This window comes from Dasypus novemcinctus, chromosome 5 (genome assembly GCF_030445035.2).
Source record: "Dasypus novemcinctus isolate mDasNov1 chromosome 5, mDasNov1.1.hap2, whole genome shotgun sequence".
NCBI classification, from domain to species: domain Eukaryota; kingdom Metazoa; phylum Chordata; class Mammalia; order Cingulata; family Dasypodidae; genus Dasypus; species Dasypus novemcinctus.
In genome coordinates this window covers 167986311-168005883 of record NC_080677.1, presented here as the reverse complement: position 1 = coordinate 168005883, position 19573 = coordinate 167986311, and the positions used below count along the sequence as shown (strand labels likewise).

Genomic DNA, 19573 nt, shown 5'->3' with positions numbered 1-19573 from the left:
AGACAAATTATCACTGGAAAATTCCTGTGTTCCCAACAACCATGTTTTTTCTATGTTCACACGTTTTCTTTTTCTTAATGTGGCAAAAAATGTAGTATCAACACCCCACAAGCTTTGCTTGGTCTAGAAGCAGCAGGCTCCAGGGCACAGCCCCACATGCCCTCCTCCTGGGACGCCGCTGACCCAGAGGTCCGGGAAGACTGGGGCTCTGCTTCCCGTGAGGAGTGGGCCCTCGGAGCCGGATGGCAGGCTCTGAGCCTCAGGTATCCTTCAGCCATTTTATTTCTAACTTAGTAAGAGGCACTGATTACAATTACAGTCCATCTGGGCTGGAAATTTTGAATGCTGACTATTTTCACAACTCAGACAACCGAGAAAAGCAACTTAAATTTTAAATTAACTGCTTCCAGAATAAGACTGGCATTTCCCCCAAGCCACCGTCCAGCCCAAGACGCCGTCCTGCCCCATGAGCTGTTGCAGGGCTCCCAGGTGCCTCCGGCCAGGTGGGCCCACAGCCAGCTTCGAGGAGAGCCAACGGGGACAGGCCAGGCCACACGGCACTCGGACCCTGCCGGACAGAAGCTCATCCCGGGGCGCTGGGGGAAAGCGGTGGCTGCGAGCCTCCTGAGCCGCTCTGGGTCCGCCCAGTCTCCGAGGCCTCACGTTCTGCTCCAGCACGGCCTTCAGCTGCTCCTCCAGGAACCCCGGAGCTTGCGCTGTCTGCTCCCTGCACGAAGCCCTCCCCTCTGCAGCGCTTTCCTCTGCCATTACCTTGCCACCATCCCACGCTACCCGATTTTAAACCTCGTCCCTCCCAATACGCCCTGCCCCTCCTGGCTTTTAATAGTACTCATCAGCATCTAGGGTACTCTTGACTTACATATTTTATTCATTGTCTGTAGCTTCCACCCCCAACTCCAGTCTAAATGAGTTTAGAGTCAGCGCATAGTACATTTTCAAGGAATATATGCTGAATGAAAGAATTAAAAGACATTCTCCAAGAGGTGCAAAAGTGACTGAATTCATTTCCAATCCTGTACCACAACCTAATACATAAAGTGCCTTTTTAACTATAGAAAGGTCAAGTTAACATGTTCTTTACTGGGTACTAGAACTGAGCAAGGAATCTTTAGGTTTTTGTGTTCTGTGATAGAGTGAGCTTCCTGGGACCAGAGACCAGGTCTGCCTTGGGCACATGCACAGAGCAGCTGCTCCAAAATACATCTCCACCTGACGGCCGTTTTCTTACTTAATGGTTTGTTACTTTAACATGGGTTTGATGCTAAAGGAGTGTTTAAAAACGATGTATATTTGAATAGTTAACACAACCATAACTTAGCATGTTGTTTGGCACAAGAACAATGTAATCTGCTACCAGAATCTGAAAAATAACATTATCCTTTCGTTCTCCTCAGGTTTTACCAGTAAGTTACTTTTGTGCAAATATTTTACGGATGTCTACAAGTGCCAAGAAGCTCTCTAGGAGCGAAGAGAGCAAACCCTTCAATGGGTTGGATTCTCAATGGTGAAGGACTACTCATTCACAAAATTAAAGATGAAGCCAGATCTTCCAGAAGTGGCAGAAATGGAAACTTTTTACAGACTTAAAATAGGATGACAGAGAGTTCTTCAGTAGATGCATCCTGTCAGTCTGAACCAAAAAACAAGAGAGCCTCTATCTTCTTTTCTAGGAAGTATGGAAGGATGAATTTCATAAAGGAAAAATTCAACATCTTTACAGATGAATCTAATTTACATTGAGCAAGGAAAGTCTTAAAATCTTACCCGTCATTGTTAACATCTGAAACTGCAACAGTATATCCAAAATAAGATGCCATCTGCAAGGGAAACCAGAAGATGCTGTGTTTTGCCTCTTTCATAGGCTTATTGTATAGTCGCCTCTCAGTTATCCCTGAGAGACTGATTTCATTGCAGCACATTTTTGCTTTTAAATTCGTAAACTCTTGGACTTGAAGAGTCTTGGAATCATAAAGTCCTGGGGGCCTGGGGGCCTGGGGGCCTGGGGACCTGGGGCCTGGGGGCCTGGGGACCTGAGAGCCTGGGGTCCTGGGGGCCTGGGGGCCTGGGGACCTGAGAGCCTGGGGGCCTGGGGACCTGGGGGCCTGGGGGCCTGGGGACCTGGGGGCCTGGGGGCCTGGGGACCTGGGGTCTGGGGACCTGGGGACCTGGGGTCTGGGGGCCTGGGGGCCTGGGGTCTGGGGGCCTGGGGACCTGGGGGCCTGGGGGCCTGGGGGCCTGCGGGCCTGGGGACCTGGGGTCCTGGGGTCCTGGGGGCCTGGGGGCCTGGGGACCTGAGAGCCTGGGGGCCTGGGGACCTGGGACCTGGGGGCCTAGGGGCCTGAGGGCCTGGGGACCTGGGGGCCTGGGGGCCTGGGGACCTGGGGGCCTGAGGGCCTGGGGACCTGGGGGCCTGGGGGCCTGGGGGCCTGGGGGCCTGGGGACCTGAGAGCCTGGGGGCCTGGGGACCTGGGGGCCTGGGGGCCTGGGGACCTGGGGGCCTGGGGGCCTGGGGACCTGGGGTCTGGGGGCCTGGGGGCCTGGGGTCTGGGGGCCTGGGGACCTGGGGGTCTGGGGTCCTGGGGTCCTGGGGGCCTGGGGACCTGGGGTCCTGGGGGCCTGGGGGCCTGGGGGCCTGGGGACCTGAGAGCCTGGGGGCCTGGGGACCTGGGACCTGGGGGCCTAGGGGCCTGAGGGCCTGGGGACCTGGGGGCCTGGGGGCCTGGGGACCTGGGGGCCTGAGGGCCTGGGGACCTGGGGGCCTGGGGGCCTGGGGGCCTGGGGGCCTGGGGACCTGAGAGCCTGGGGGCCTGAGGACCTGGGGGCCTGGGGACCTGGGGTCCTGGGGGCCTGGGGGCCTGGGGACCTGGGGGCCTGAGGGCCTGGGGACCTGGGGGCCTGGGGGCCTGGGGGCCTGGGAGTCTGGGGACCTGAGAGCCTGGGGGCCTGGGGGCCTGGGGGCCTGGGGACCTGGGGTCCTGGGGGCCTGGGGGCCTGGGGGCCTGGGGACCTGAGGGCCTGGGGGCCTGGGGACCTGGGGGCCTGGGGACCCGGGGGCCTGGGGGCCTGGGGACCTGAGAGCCTGGGGGCCTGGGGACCTGGGGGCCTGGGGGCCTGGGGGCCTGGGGGCCTGTAGGGAACATAGGGATTTTGTCTAAAAGGATCTACCTGCAGGGAACTCTTCTAAGTTACAGCTCCTGGTTGGAGTCACTCTCAAGGCTGGGCAGGCACACACCTTATCCTTGTTTTGGAAACGCAGCTCAGAGAAGACGAGCGGTTTCCATGAGGTCAGCGGGCTGCCGAGCGGCAGGGGCCGGGATCTGGGTCTGTCCACTGAGGCCCAGCGCAGGCCAGCCCACCCCTCGCCGTGCCCTGGGCTAACCCCTGAGCCACTCCCTGCGCTGGGGGAGGCCCTGCTCCTCCAGGCCAACTACCCTGCACCCACCCCCGCAGCCCCTCTGCACCTCACCCCGAGGGCCCCCCCGGCCAGAGCGGTCTGGACGCAGTAGCCTGCTGCCGTTCTCCACGCAGGGCCCCCGACCCCTGGCCATACATAGCCCCCCATGGATGACTTTTATTTCTTTATACCCCTTATCACATTCTGAAATTACCGAGAACATTTGTGTGTTTGTTACTTAAATGACCCCTCCACATGGCTGCAGGAGGCTGGGGTCTCTCTTAGCACCACCCCCCCACAGCTGCAGGAGGCTGGGGTCTCTCTTAGCACCCGCCCCCCCACAGCTGCAGGAGGCTGGGGTCTCTTCTCCACTGATCTACCCCCACTACCTGAAGCAGGCTGTACACGCAGCATTAATTATTTGAGATAAAAATTGTTTTACCTGCTCGCCCGTGAAATTCTGAATAAAGGTCATATCTGTAGAGTTAATGATTGAAACCTAAAATAATAGAAATTAGATAGGTTGCATCATTTAGCATAGAGCTAAAGATTTTTTAAACTATAGCTTAAATCGCTTTAAAATTTTGTGAAGAGTCATAAATGGCTATGTGTAAAACAAAAATTTAAGCCACAGAATGATCTAAACATTGGTTTCTCTGGAAAGGAGAACTAGGCTGCCAGGGCAAAGGGGTGGAAGAAGACATGTTTCCACATATTCCATCCCACAATTTGACTTTTGATCCACGCAAAGGTTTTATTAGCTAAAATTTAATTTAAAAATTAAAATATGAAAAAATTTAAAAATGATCTAAATAATTATATTTTGAAAGCCAGTTGAACTTTTGTTTATAGTTAAGTCTAGGATACTTTCAGAAAAGCACATATTAAACTGAAACAGGAAAAGAAAAATTGAATTCAAAAACTTTGAGAACAACTAGCTTGATGCATTTAATCATGACTTTTGATTGAATTCATTTCTGTGTTTATGCTCTCTATTATAAGAAACTGATGATTATGGCTCTTTGTAAAAAAATAAATGAAATTGTAAAATCATATCCATAGGGTAAAAAAATGTTTATTCTAATTCTCTTCAGCCACCCCCAAATCTATCAACATTACGTGCTTGCTACTTTTTAAAAAGCTAAAAATTACTTCAAGCTTTTCTTTTCATAAGGTCTATATATTTTCTTTCATTTTTTTCTAAAATATGAGGCACATTTAATGCAGGTGCATGGCTTGGGCAGGTGCACACACCTGCTGTGCTTCATGGGGCATGGCTTGGGCAGGTGCACACACCTGTTGACACCATCTTGAAATCCCCAGTGACTCTTGAACAAGGGGCCTGTGTGTTCATTTTGCTCTGGGTTCCACAGATTTAGGAGTGCTACACACAGAGCAGAACAAATCCAGTCTCATTTTTGTCCTTTCTTAGTAAGCAAACAGCAGGGACAATGAGGGACGCTTGTTAGGGTCACTTGTATAAAGGACATTTTTAAAGACTTGAAAGTTGTATTAAAACATTTCTTTGCATATACAAGAAAATATCTTAGCCTCAATACTCACATATCCAAAATTTTGTGCTCCTCTTGGAACTCCAGCAACCAATTCTGGGGATAAAAACAGTCTTTTAGAGAAAGGAATACACATTTGTCTAAAGCTATATAACAAAAATTCCGCTTTTTCATGAATAACTGTCATGCAGAGAGTAGAAAATCTGAAGTTTGGTTTGAATTTTCTGTCTGTTCATCTTTGCTTCTGCAGACAACAGACAATGGAATAGAACCTGCCCTTGGACCCTCTCAGCTCCATCAGCCTGTCTGAGCCTCTGCCTCTTTCTCTGGCCAGCGGTGGGCTTCAGGTGAAGCCCCTCGCCCTGAGCGTAGGATGTGCAGCTTCTGTCACAACAGCACATTAAAACAGCTTGGGCTAACGAGGAAAAGCTCCCACTGTAGGTGAAACTCGTCTGGCTTCCTGGGGCTGTCTGTCGGTGTTAGTGCCATTTGGCTGCCCCGGGAAAGGGTGGGCTCTGAGTCCAGAAGACAACAACAGCTGTAGCCCTGGGGTCCAAGTGCCTGGGATCAGCCTTTGAACTTAATTCCTCCCAGTCATCTCCTACAAACCAGGCTGAAATCGCTGATTGGTAAAGATATTCCCAACACTCATTTTTATTAATCTATATTTTGGTTCACTGAAGCTTAAAATCTTCCATCCAAACCTTCCCTTCCCCAGTCCTACTCCTAAGGGTGGAGCATGTGCTCCAGCACCGCTCAGGGGTGCTGTGCACCCACAGAGTTGGAAGCTCGGGCTGCAGCATCGATATTCAGGGAAGGTCCATTGGGTTGGAGGCTGCACATCTCAGTGGCAAAGACACTCATTCATTCTACACGCATTTATAGACAACCACAGGACACAGGAAGGAGCAAAACAGACCCTCTAGTTGGAAGAGGCAGTCAAAGAATAGAGTAAAATAAATGGTACATTAGAAGGTGATAAGAGGATTGGTGGGCTGCAGTCAGGATGGGGGTGGGCTTGCACTTTATCAGGAGAGTCAAGGAGGGCCTTAGTGAGAAGGTGACATAGGAGCAAAGATGATGAGAACAAGGTTGTGACTTGAGAAGGAGGCCCCATCAGAGCGAGCAGCAGTGCAACAGCCCTGGAGGACGTGAAGAGCGAGGAGGCCAGGCGGCTGGAGTTGAGGGAATGAGGGGTGAGGAGGCAGGGGATGAGGTCAAAGCAACAGGGTCAAGCATTGGGAAGGATGTGAGGTCACTGAGGAGTAGATTATCAGCTGAATGAGCTGGGAAACCATTGGTAGCAAAGGGGTTAAATATGGACAGCCAACCAGGAATGATGAAGAGGCAAGCAGCTACTTGGGTCTTGTGAAAAAAATCCACCACCACACCCAGTGACTTGGGAGCCTGCAGCCTCCTGTGACCACAGCCCTAAGGAGCTCCTCCACAGGGGAGAGAGGTCCTGGGAAGACCCCACAGCCATCCTTTCCAGAGGTTGCTTGGTGCCTGAGGCAAGTTGGGAGAACTGCCACTCACCTATGAAAGCATTCAGCTGGGAGGGAAAGGAGAGTGTTTTTCTTAGATCCATCCCAGTTGTTCATGGTGAGACTTTAGGAAACCTTTTTTTTCAAAGATTTATTTATTTATTTATCGCCCCCCGCCCCCCCCCTCCCGGTTGTCTGCTCTCTGTGTCTGTTTTGCTGCATTATCTTCTTTGTCCGTTTATGTTGTTAGCGGCACGGGAATCTGTCTCTTTTTATTGTGTCATCTTGTTGTGTCAGTTTTCCGTGTGTGTGGCACCATTCCTGGGCAGGCTGCACTTTCTTTCGCACTGGGCAGCTCTCCTTACGGGGCGCACTCCTTGCGCGTGGGGCTCCCCTACACGGGGGACACCCCTTGCGTGGCACAGCACTCCTTGCGCGCATCAGCACTGCACATGGGCCAGCTCCACACGGGTCAAGGAGGCCCAGGGTTTGAACCTCAGACCTCCCATGTGGGAGACGGACGCCCTAACCACTGGGCCAAGTCCGCCGCCCCTGGAAACCTCTTGTGATCAATGAAACGTTGAGGGGGATGCAGCTCTTTGGCCTGGGAGTACCTGACTTGGGTGGCAACCCACCAAGGAGAAGCAGTAGAAAGGCTAACGTCTATTGAATGCCTTCCGGAAACCTTGTGTCCTATAATATTTCCCTCACTTAACCTCCAGAGAGTTGGCATTAGCATCCCCTTTTGACATACAGGGAAACTGAGGCTTAGGGCGACTGTCGCTTTTAGTTCACAAAGCTGGTGTGGACTCAAGAACTGGCTGCAAAGCCAACATGCTTTCCCCCATGTCCAGCTGCCTCGCTTGGTGTGGTTAGGGTCAGATTACTTGCTTGGGTTTTAATTCACCACCTCTGACTCTAGAACCAGAATGGAGAGTCAAACATTTTTGGAGTCACAGACACCTTTGAAAATTATATAAAAGCTATGAAACTCACATGAGAAAGAATCACATACACACAAAATCTTGCACTTAATATCCAGAGGTTTCAAACCAGGGCAGCCCCTCCATACACCCCAGCAGTGCAGGAACCTCCCAGGAGGAGCCCTTCATCTAGACAGCATCAACTGCCCCTGTTCTTCGTGAATTCTCACCACCCCCCCCTTGTCTAAGTAAAGCATGAATGGGAATGGGCTGGAGTTCCAAGCAGCCTGATGAGCAGACAATGATGTTCTTTCAAAGAGCCTTTTTTTTTTTACTTTTTTTTCTCTTTATTTTTTTAATGTTACATTCAAAAAATATGAGGTCCCCATATACCCCCCACCCTCCTCACCCCACTCCTCCGCCCTTAACAACAACCTCCTCCATCATCATGAGACATTCATTGCATTTGGTGAATACATCTCTGAGCACCGCTGCACCTCATGGTCAATGGTCCACATCATAGCCCACACTCTCCCACAGTCCACCCAGTGGGCCTTGGGAGGACATAAAATGTCTGGTACTTCCGATGCCCGAGTCACTGAAAGTGTGGCTCCATGTTCCAGGCACCTCTGAGACCTGATGGAAAGTCACAATTCCTTTTTACCATCTTCCTACACTGAGCCATCAGGCATAATGGGCAACTGTCTTGGATCAGAACAGAATGCTGCTCTTGAGAGCTTTCCAGCAAGAGCCCTGATGCTATGTTTCAAAGCCATCTGGCACATTTTATGTTTTTCTCTGCTAAATCGCTAACTGGGTAGTTATAAGACTTGTCTTCCTTTCAAGTCTCAGTTAGTGAAGACAATCTGTGATGATCCCTAATCCAAGCACTTTCTCATTAGAGTTTATATTTAAATAGTACTTATTAGGTACTATGGCAGTAAGTATTTTTATGAGTCTGTAGGATTGACTCGTTTAACCCTCACAAAATACAATGAGATAGACGATACTATTATCATCATCACCCCAATTTAGGAATAAAGGAACCAGGGCAGAGAGATGTCAGGTAACCTGTCCAAGATCACAGCTCGTCAACGGTTAAGTCAGAAGGTAAATCCAGGGGGTCTGGCCCCAAAGTTCATACTCTTCACCACTACAATCAATATAATGCTTTTTAGCTTGAAATAAAATAACAGAGAGGTCCTTTAAGAATTAGCTTGTGTTTAAAAGAAAAAAATGTTTTTTAAGGAAAACTAAACTAATTGCTTTCAACCACTACCTAACTGCAAAAACATTCTTTATGAATTTCAGCTTTGTATGTCATAAACCAATAAATGAGTTGTGATTATTCCTAAAGATGGCCATATTTCATTTTTCCTTATCAGTGTATTAAAACACAGTGAAAAGCAACTCATGTTCATACGAAACAAGATGGAAAGTGGCAAATGTTGACTGATGATTAAGTCATTCAATAACTATTTAAGACTAGTGAAGTAAAAGCTATCATTTATTGTCTTCTATGGGAATTTCCATGCATCACGTGCAATTTTCAGAACGATCTTTTAAGTAAAGCATTCTCAATGCCATTTAAGGGGGAATGTAAACTACAATGTAAACCACTATCCATGTGGGGCAGCAGTGCCCCAAAGTGTACTCACCAAATGCAATGAATGTGCCATGATGATGAAAAAGGTTGTTGATGTGGGAGGAATGGAGTGAGGTGGGTGAGGGGTATATGCGGACCTCTTATATTTTTTTAATGTAACATTTAAAAAATAATAATAAAGAGAGAAAAAAAAAGATAAGCAAACTGAGAACTCAAGAGATTGTTATACCTGAAGGACACAGTGGAGTCAGAATTTGAACCTATATGGGTCTTGGCTCCAAAGACCCAACTTACTTCTCTCTACCAGGCTGCCTCTTCATGTGAGTCTACTGTGAGCAAAATATGGTCTATGTTTGTGGGTTAGATGAATAAGAACAGTGTTGGGATTCTGCCCTGAAGAAACTGGACAAGAACATAAAACTGGCATAGAATACCACTGTCCGTGTGTCCTCACCAGGGCCCCTGAGAGCAGCTGGCTGATTTCTCCTTCTAGATCACAAGCACCTGTGGGCTCTGTTGACTCCTCTGCTACCCTTTGTGGCTTTCTCCTGCATTCTGAAGGCATTCTAGACCCCATTCTATGCCTAGAAGACCTGGCATGACCTGCCCTCTCCCCTTTCTCTAGCCCCATCTCATTTCACCGTCGCTCGGACCAGTCACTCTGAGGTCTTGGAACATTCCAGACTTTTCACACCTTAGACTGGCCTTTCTGCCACCTCTCCAGAGGTATCCCCAGGGGAATCTCACTCCATGGTTGGAAAGGCATGCTAGCCCCTACCCACTTCGAATTGGTTTCACACCTTAGACTGGCCTTTCTGCCACCCCTCCAGAGGTATCCCCAGAGGAATCTCACTCCATGGCTGGAAAGGCATGCTAGCCCCTACCCACTTCGAATTGGGCAGTCGTGAGCTCAGTATTCAATGCCTTCATAGACTCTGTCTGCAGATGCCTAGTACAGCCCACTCAACAGTGTTTGGTGAGTGAACGAATGGCACATGCTTGAGACAAGAGAAAAGTGAGATGGTCTGGAAGTTTACAGAAGGAAATTAGGGAAGGATTTCTGGAGATGACAATTTTAAATTGGCCTTAAAAAAAGAGAAAGCCCCTTTGGACACTGAAGATGGAGGTGGATTCAGGCTCAGAGGACGACTAAGCACAGAAGGAAGATAGAAAACCCAGGAGACAGTCGAGGGCCATACCCGAAAAGAGGGACTCGTTTCTTCTGTTACTTAGAGTTTGGAAATGTCCAAAGGTAAAAAGGAAATCATGGGAGTTGAGTGGGGAGTTTGGCTGTGAACATGCAGAAACCAAAGTAAAGACAAGGAACCTTGATTTCTAACTAACAGCACAGGTTTCGTCCAAGTCACTCCATCTTCTGTGCGGTTCTCAGTCAAGACAAGGTGCTGCACCAAGTCTCTATTGCTTAATGAGAATCTAAGGATGAATATTCATTCCTATGAAATTCTTTGACGCTTGGAACTAAAAAGTGGGGCCAATGTATATGTTTTATCTTTCTACAAAATATTATTATCTATTTTGGGGATCCCATTTATATGCATTCTGGAGACCAAAAAAATAACTCTTATTTATAAAAGAAGTTTTTAAGTAATTTTACCTTTTTTTCATGCTTTATAAATGACAAATTCAATAATGTTACTCACCTTGTTGCAAGTCTCCAGTAAATTCCCCAGCAGCAACTGAGTATCCTGTAACCAGAGGTTTGAAGGCTTAACAAATGAATTATAGCTTAGAAAAATGAAAAACCTACCATGGCTTTGCTCATTAATATCTACAAACATTATAACAAAAAAATTTAGAGCTCTTTAAAGGGAAAAATGAATATGAATGCTTTTATACTGAATTCTAGAAGCATAATAAATCTTATATTACTGATCTTCAGTACAAACAAAATCAGATTCTGGGGTCAATTCTAAGACTTGCTTGTTTCAGAATCTACCTTAAAGTCTAGGTGGCGGCTTTTTTTGCATTTTAAGAATTGCTGATTCATCACAGTCAGACATGATATTCTGAAAGATACTCCAGGCTCAGGTTCTGACAGTTCTTATCACCACAGACTACTTCCTGCTTTCTTTAAAAAGGCAGCTTTCCACAAATTTCACTTAGCTGTAAAGTGAAGTGCCAGCTACATAGCTACAATTTTTTATATTCCTCATTCATGGTATTGAAAAGCCACTAGATACCAAATGTGGGAGACAACAGTGGTGAAATGGCATCGTGTGGTCTGCACATAATAAATGTTGAGAACAGTCTTGCATTGCTCTGGAAACTGGAAGAAGCTACTGTCATGTTGACCCCCAAGGATGGGAGCAGCTCCACTGACTCACCGTGTCTACTGCTGGTGAGCTATTTCTCACGCAGGAAGCTGTTATGAAGCCTACAAAATAACTGTTCAAATCATGACTAAGCTAAAAGTCCTATTAAACCAGAGAGGCAAAGTTAAGAAGTCTAGTCCACACTAAGCTAATAAGAGAAAACATTTACATAAAAAGCCTAATAATATCGGATAAGTTACTAACAAAATTTGCATCTACATTTAGAATGCTTATCTTTTGAGAAACCCCAAATGTCTTGAGCAATGGACCTCACCAAGGTAGCTGTCGTCGTAGGAAGCTGGAGCCACGTCCGTCTGTTTTTCTCGAGCTAATTTCCTTAGAATATCCTTGAATGAGTAATTTGCAATGATGTCTGCAACACTGGCGGTGATCACCTGACCTATGTTTAGACAAGTTATTGCATTGACTGAATGAACATAACAGCAGGAGGTCTGAGCTGCTTGCGTTTTAGCTGTTTCCCCACCACTGCGAGAACAGCAGTAGAGCTTGTGGGAGCTGGGTGGGCGTTCCGTTTAGACAAAGCTGTCTTTTTGCCGTTGCCTCTGACCCCGACACCTCCAAATGGTGGAGCGTGAAGACACTTCCGAGCAAAATGCACGTAATTAAATTTTTATGCTAGAATGTGTTACCTGGAAGAAAGCTTAGAGATTGTCTTCCCAAATCATAGCGTTTCACTGAGGGGGAACCTGTCCCAAAGAGCTTGGGTGCACTCTCCAAGGCCCCACATTTGCTCACAGTATATTTGGTATTAGGACCAAGGGCCCTGTGGGCATTCTAAGGCCTTTTGTGTTCTTAAAATTCACTCAGTTGACAGGCTGGGATCGCCTGTCTGCTTGAGCATAAAGTTAGTGCGGTTCAGCCATAGCCAGGTTTTCCACGAGTATTGACATGAAGGGAACTTCAACTAATCTCTCCCAAGTAAAGCCACCATCAGAAGTTTTACAGTTTGGTTGTACTGGAGTGAAAAGTATCTAAAAGATGGCCAGAATTCTCCCCTCTAATTTATATACATTCTCGTATTTATTGTGGGTGTCTAAGGGAAAAGTGCGATCTCACACTCTTTGGAAGAAAAATTAGAGAAATGCTTTCAAAAGACTAACATTTAATATTAATCTTAAAGCCAAATGATTCTTTGAGAATTCCCATATAATTCCCACATTCTTTCTGTTTAATGTCCAAAAAGAATAAAGCTGGCAAACCAGGTCATAAGTATTTCCAAGAGACTGTGCCCACAGTGGCCCTCGGATATCAGGGCAATGTGTCTCAGACACGAACAACTGGGCTGGCTGGACGCTCAGCCCTGGCTGGACGCAACGGACCAGCCCTCACTGCCTTCGCTTCCTTCAGCTGATACTTACACATCATCTAAACCTGAATAAAATTTTGAATTGTCTATCTTAGCAAATGTTTCAATATGCCCTCACCATGGCTAATCTTCAGCAAATCATCTTTAGCTGATATTTTTTCAACTTAAGTAAAGAATAATGTGCTATTAATCAAATGAATTAGAAAATCTTTGGTAACATAAAAGTTATTTTAATTTTATATCCATATACTGCTTAAAATATACTGTTTTCAATTTGTAGAGAATTTTAAAGACTGAAATGTTAATTATTTGATGTTGGTAATTACATATGTATTAGTTACCTTAATAATAATTTCATATAAAAGGCATCGTAAATCTCTCTCCCCTGGATTCTTTCTGCTGGCTTTTAAATAAGAACAGGTCTCTTCCATTTAAAAAAACCTCTCTCAGATTCTTCCCTGTCTCTGTCCTCCAGCTGACAGCTAAAATTCAACCTGTGTCCTCTCTCCAGGTACCCTGCTCACCCCAGGGCTTCAGGGATCACGTCTGTGTAGATGCTACAGACAGATTCAGCCTGGAGCTCGCCTCTGATCTCCACGCGTCTCAGTACTTGCATTTCGAACATTCCCAAACTCAGCATCTCCTAAAGCAGCTTTACCTCCCCTCTTCGCCCACTCCAAACCTGAGTCTCTGCCGTGCTCTCCATCCCATCTTCACCATCCAGTGGCCAAAGTCAGAGCCCCCCCTCACCCTCACATACCCCAGCCATCCTCTAGCATTTCAGTTTGCCTCTAAGGTGTCTCTGAAATTTCTCCTCTTCAGAAGGAAGTACATTCACCGTACTGGTTGACATTACAACATTTTAAACTGTTCATTCATTTGTAGCCTTAGAAAAGCCTTATATTCTAAGTTCACTGTTTCACTGGGGCCAACTTCCAAGTCATCTCCTCATTGCATTGGAGGCATCTTTTCAAAACCCGAATCGGACCATGGCATGCCATGCTCGGAATTCTCCACCACTTCACCATCATTCTCAGGACAGACACCAAACTCCCCCTCTGGCAAGAGCCGCCCTTGGAGGCTTTAAACGCTCCAGTGGTCTCCAGTTGCTCGTGCCCCCAGCCGGCCCGCTGGGCTGCGGCAGCCCCTCCCTCACGCTGAACCCCAGTGACAGGGCCTCTCCCCGCTCTCACCAGCCCCCACGCTTCATGCACAGCACACACGGTGCACACAGCCAGGCGCTCAGCTCGCACCGCAAGGAGCAGGCCCTAGGGAGCTGCTGGCCTCGTAGCCCTGGAGAAGAACTGGGGAAGATCACCCCTCCAGCGCAGAGCCCCGTGGCTTCCAGAGCCCCCATCGCCCATGGGTGGACCCGCTGGAGCTCCTCCTCACTCACGGTGAGTGGCCCCGGACCCCGGCCTTCCCGGGCACTGAGCTCCCCAGGGCAGGACGCTCTGCCTGGTCTGCTTTACTCCCCGCACCAAACGCGGGGCCTCAGTTAGCAGCCGCTGGAGAAAGGAATTGCTAAGTTGCAACCGTATGCCAAAATACGTTAACATAACGAAGCGCAAATTGAAATAACGATTCATTCAAGAAACTTCGAGCATGGTTTTGAGATTAACCATAATAAAAGTCAGCATTTGATGTTCTTTCCCTCTCCATGTTGACCACGGCACACGGGCGTTTTTCCGCTGCTGACAGAACATACCTTGCCAGTAAAAACTTCCAGGTCCTCCCACGATCAGATCTCCGCTCTAGAAAAGAGAAATAGGCTCGATAGGAAGAGAAAGCCACGTTCTTTTGAGAGAGACAACTTACAGTGAAGGAGCCTGGCTCTCACCATTTGTTACACACACAAAAGCAAGTTTTAGAAGAGATTTCTATATCTGAGTTATGCAGGTTAATCATTCACTTTCCTGTTTTGCTTTCAGTTATTCAGTGTGATATCATGTTAAATAATTTTAATGTGACTCAATTAGGTAAGCTGAATCCTCCTGCTTGTGAATATATAAATTCAGACTTTTGGCATTGCCTCAAGTAAACAAAACATCTACACATTTAATGCTGTGCAATTTAGCAGACATGGCCTTTTGAGCCTTTGCAATAAAAAGAAAATTCATTTCCAATTTATTTCAAGGCCACAGTAATGACTATTTTTTTTTATATATCTGCAAATCCATCCCCTTCTCAGGAGAGAGTAAAAACTCCAGACTTGTAGACGTAAACATTTTCTCTTCCACTTAGCCTCACTTACCATACTCTGATCCTTAACTTTCAATGGAAAACAAGACAAAACAAAACAAGACAATGACAGAAGACTACAACGGTTCATATGTTGGTGAAATTATTCTACACTATTTGTTAAACCATGGAGTCATTCTCCTCTATATTCTTGTAAGGCATCTCTCTTTTTAATTTTGTGAAAAGACATGGTTTTTTCATACTATTAATTCTAATCTGTCAATTAGAGGTAAGAAATAAAAAATTTGGAGATTCTGGTGACCTTTTTAGAAACACATTTCTTTACTGAGTTTTGGAAATTGTCATTTAAAAATGATTTCCATGAATTGTAAGGAAAAAAGATTGATGCTTTTCATCACGTGTATTTCTGTAATATTTATTAGGTTACCATGTGCATATATTAGTATATATTATTTCAATAAAAATAAAGGAAAAACTCACCCAAATAGGCTAGATATGTATCGAAGTTTCTTTGTTATTGTTTGGGGAATGTGGGAGCGAGAGGCAGAGAGTAAAAAAAAATTGAACAGACAAAATAAATATTACATAAGGGCAAGAGACAAAACTTCACCTTGTGGAAGTCCAAACTAAAGCCGGCCTGGCAGTAGCCCTGGCCCTCGGGGTCGGCGTTGCCTAGGGGAGAAAACACAGTCACAGAGCTTCCCTGCACGCTGCTCTCCAGGCCGCTGCACCTAAAACGCGCACCGCACGCAGCTACACTGACCTGCAAAAGCCGTTTCTAATCACTTTATTAGACCTTTCGCCATCTGTTTGCTTGCCCCAAACATCACTGCGATTCCGCAGGAGAACCCCCGCCAGGGGGGGCTTCCCAACGTGTTCCTTTGAAGATCCCCACCTGTCACCTGCGTTCCCAGTTCTCGTGTCCCCTTGGCTTGCATGGGGGAGGACCCCTGGAGGGGAGCGCCTTCTGCGGGGGACCCCTGAGGGGGAGCGCCTTCTGCGGGGGACCCCTGAGGGGGAGCGCCTTCTTCGGGGGACCCCCTGGCGGGAACCACCTTCTGTGGGGGACCCCTTGGGAGGGAGCGCCTTCTGCAGGGGACCCCTGGGGGGGAGTGCCTTCTGGGGGGGAAACCCCTGGATTCCAGTTTCCACGATCCCTAATGGCAATTTAACTGTGGGTTATTCTTGTCAGAAGTGAGGAAAAGAGAACACTGCATTTCTGGTCACATTGCCGCCCAGGGCTCTGCAAGGCCAGTGTTGCCAGCAGAGAACCCTCCTCCGTGACGGTTTATTCCTAGTTCACTGGTATAAAGTAACCACAGGTCCAGAGGAGCTACCGGACTGTGCAGATTTTAAACTGCAAGCAGACCCACACTGGATTCCAAGGATGTTGTTTTAAAGAGTCTCTCGGGAATTAGGACCGGGAAGTAATACTTGTAACTTGTACTTTAAAGGAGTTTCTATAGTTTCTGAAGTGCTATTAAATTACAAAGAAAAGGTAGTTATGTCGAGGGACTCCAACGCGTTATATAGCCAGCTGTGAATGTGCAAATAATTACTCCATTCTTATCAAGAATTTTCCACAATGGAAATTAAAACAGGAGAGCAGCAAAGGAAGAGCACATCATCACAGGAAAATTTATGGGCTGGGCATGTGTTCATGGCCTCGCCAGCATTTCCTAGAATGCCTCTGCTTCTTCCCTCTGGTTAGCACTTAACTAATTTTAGCACTGTCATCATTCATTCTTTCCAGATGTTCCTTTGTTGTTTAAATACTCTTTCCTATCATAAACTGTATTTTAACAAAATTTGTTACTTATTTTATAACTATTTTGTAGTTTATAGTTATCAGTTCTATAAAGTTCCCTAAGGGCTCATGTATATAGCCTAAAATGCCTGGGAGCCAGGTTTCTAGAAATATATGTGTATAAATATTTACAAGCAAATAGGAATATACGTGACTATATCACATGTTCCTGTGGGAACACATGGCATCCTTGAGTATATTTAAGAACTGGATTTTTAAATATGCACAAACCTTTCTAAATTCTTTTTAAATCAACCCTGACATTTTATTTTTAACATGGTAAATTATTCTAAAGGGAATAACATGACCATTCTTTTAAATTATTCTGCTTATAAAGAGAAAACTAAAAGAATTATAAGAAAATACAATTTTTCACAAAATTGATAGAGAAAAAACCATCTTTAAATGATTTTGTTAACAAAACGTGAAACATTTTCTTTGTGACATCATCTTTCCTCTTTGGGACATCATCTTTTCTCTTTGCGTATGGTTTATGGAAGCCGAAGGGCTCTTTTCTTCTCAAAACTCGGAGCATCCGTACAGTTTCACTGACGTCCAGTGAACTCAGGGCTCCTGCTAATTATGCCAGTGCCCAAACCACAACGGGTGTGTGTGTGCTGTGCACACCTGGGCAGGGGCCACCGGAGCACAGAGGGCTCGTCCCCACATGTGGGCACACGAGCTCCCAGCGCACCGTGCCCACCTGGGCAGGGACCACCTGAACACTGAGGGCTCGTCCCCACATGTGGGCACACGAGCTCCCAGCGCACTGTGCACACCTGGGCAGGGACCACCTGAACACTGAGGGCTCGTCCCCACATGTGGGCACACGAGCTCCCAGCGCACCGTGCACACCTGGGCAGGGACCACCTGAACACTGAGGGCTCGTCCCCACATGTGGGCACACAAGCTCCCAGCGCACCGTGCACACCTGGGCAGGGGCCACCTGAACACTGAGGGCTCGTCCCCACGTGTGGGCACACGAGCTCCCAGCGCACCGTGCACACCTGGGCAGGGGCCATCTGAGCGCGGAGGGCTCGTCCCCACATGTGGGCACACGAGCTCCCAGCGCACCGTGCCCACCTGGGCAGGGACCACCTGAACACTGAGGGCTCGTCCCCACATGTGGGCACACGAGCTCCCAACGCACTGTGCACACCTGGGCAGGGGCCACTGGAGCGCGGAGGGCTCGTCCCCGCGTGTGGGCACACGAGCTCCCAGCGCACTGTGCACACCTGGGCAGGGGCCACTGGAGCGCGGAGGCTCGTCCCCGCATGTGGGCACACGAGCTCCCAGCGCACTGTGCACACCTGGGCAGGGGCCACCGGAGCGCGGAGGGCTCGTCCCCGCGTGTGGGCACACGAGCTCCCAGCGCACTGTGCACACCTGGGCAGGGGCCATCTGAGCGTGGAGGGCTCGTCCCCGTGTGTGGGCACACGAGCTCCCAGCGCACTGTGCACACCTGGGCAGGGGCCATCTGAGCGCGGAGGGCTCGTCCCCACGTGTGGGCACACAAGCTCCCATATTGCTCCCAGGACCCACAGAATGGATGCATGGTATGGAATTCACACTCGGTGCTTTAAATCCTCTTTTGAAGATGCTACTGCGCAGGGTGCCCTCTGGGGCACTGGCTACAGGCCCCCGAACAAGCCGCTCCTTGGATGAGTTGGGGAGGAAGCTCCAGCCTCCTCCTTCCTACCCTGCGGAGGTGAAGCTAGAGTGGAAAGAACTCGTGGCCGTCCTTCTGCAGCTCACCGTCAGCCCCACTTCACCTTTGCTGAGCTAGCCTTTCATTTAGGAAAACAAAGAGTAAATAAGTTGGCATCCTCACGCATCACACCTCTCAGGCTGGGCCAGGTCTGGGCGCCACGGGCTGTGTGTTCCCAAGCCCTCACCGCACACCAGCAGTCGGCGTAGAGGAGGAGAGAGCCTGGCGTTCCTCCAGTGACCGCGCAGACCCCCTGGGACGCAGGACCGAGGAGAACGGGGGAGGCGGCTCGCCTGCTTAGCCACAGTGGTTTGCTGTTGTGGGAAAGAATCCTCAGCAAACCCTGAGAGCGTGGCCTGGGTCGCAGTGGACACTGAAGACCAGACAAGCCCATCATCCACTCTCAGCCCCACATTAACGTTCCAAGAACATTCAGGGTTTTGTTTCTTGTCTTGCTGCGTGACCTTTATCTTATCAGCCCAGGGATGCGGCAGCTCAGGGGCTGGCAAGCTTGCCTGGCCCGGGCCTGGGTCTGCAACGCTGTCCCCCTGCAGGTGCCCTCTCACCAGCCAGGCCCTGCCCGTCCCTCCTGGAAGGCTCCTCTGGATTCCCGGCCTCGCCGCAACTCTCCACACAGCTCTTTCCAGAACCATCCATTCTACTTGCTCTGAGTTCTTGGCTTGTTTGCTGCCTGCCTCCCCAGCTGGAATTCAGTTCCTTGGGGCCTGCGCTCTGCGGGGCTGTGCCTCAGTCCTGGACACAGACCAGTGAGTGTTCAATATGCTCAATAAACAAGCATCAGGCGGGCAAACTAGCAACCCCAGGACCTACTAAGAGCCTCTGTTTTAAGCTACTTAAAATAAAATTCTTATTTAACAAGCTATCCATTCAGCAGACATTGGCCATAATGTTAAGATACATTTGCTTTATTTCCATATTTTTAAACCAAAAGTCATCATCTCCTTGTCAAAATCCTCACCAGACCCGCATTCCTCATCCTGGAGGGCCAGCCTGTAATGTTAGCTCCCCATTCTGTCTTCACTGCTAGTTCTGATACTTGCTTATCTCACCTAAATTAATCTTCAATTTTAAAATTATTCATGCTAAATGGGAAACATTTACTTACAGTTTTGAGATGCAAACTAACTTGGGATTGGGTTTTAAAGATTAGTAACATGAAATCAGTCAACAGAACATCCCCAGTAGGAATGAAAACACAGTTGCCACCAACAAATCCCAATGACCTACATCATCATG

At 48.0% G+C, this 19573-nt stretch overlaps 1 protein-coding gene across 4 annotated transcripts in view; it reads right to left on the bottom strand.

Moving 5' to 3' along the window:
* Positions 1-19573, bottom strand: part of ITGA8 (integrin subunit alpha 8) — a 172949-nt gene that overhangs the window by 133276 nt on the left and 20100 nt on the right. For all 4 annotated transcript variants that reach the window (XM_058297921.2, XM_058297922.2, XM_058297924.2 and 1 more), the window contains exons 5-11: positions 15412-15473; positions 14308-14353; positions 11547-11672; positions 10601-10645; positions 4979-5022; positions 3858-3914; positions 1786-1838 (exon numbers count right to left, since the gene is read on the bottom strand). In XM_058297921.2, the coding sequence (XP_058153904.1) occupies positions 1786-1838; positions 3858-3914; positions 4979-5022; positions 10601-10645; positions 11547-11672; positions 14308-14353; positions 15412-15473 (433 nt within the window). The remainder of the gene's footprint in view (positions 1-1785; positions 1839-3857; positions 3915-4978; positions 5023-10600; positions 10646-11546; positions 11673-14307; positions 14354-15411; positions 15474-19573) is intronic.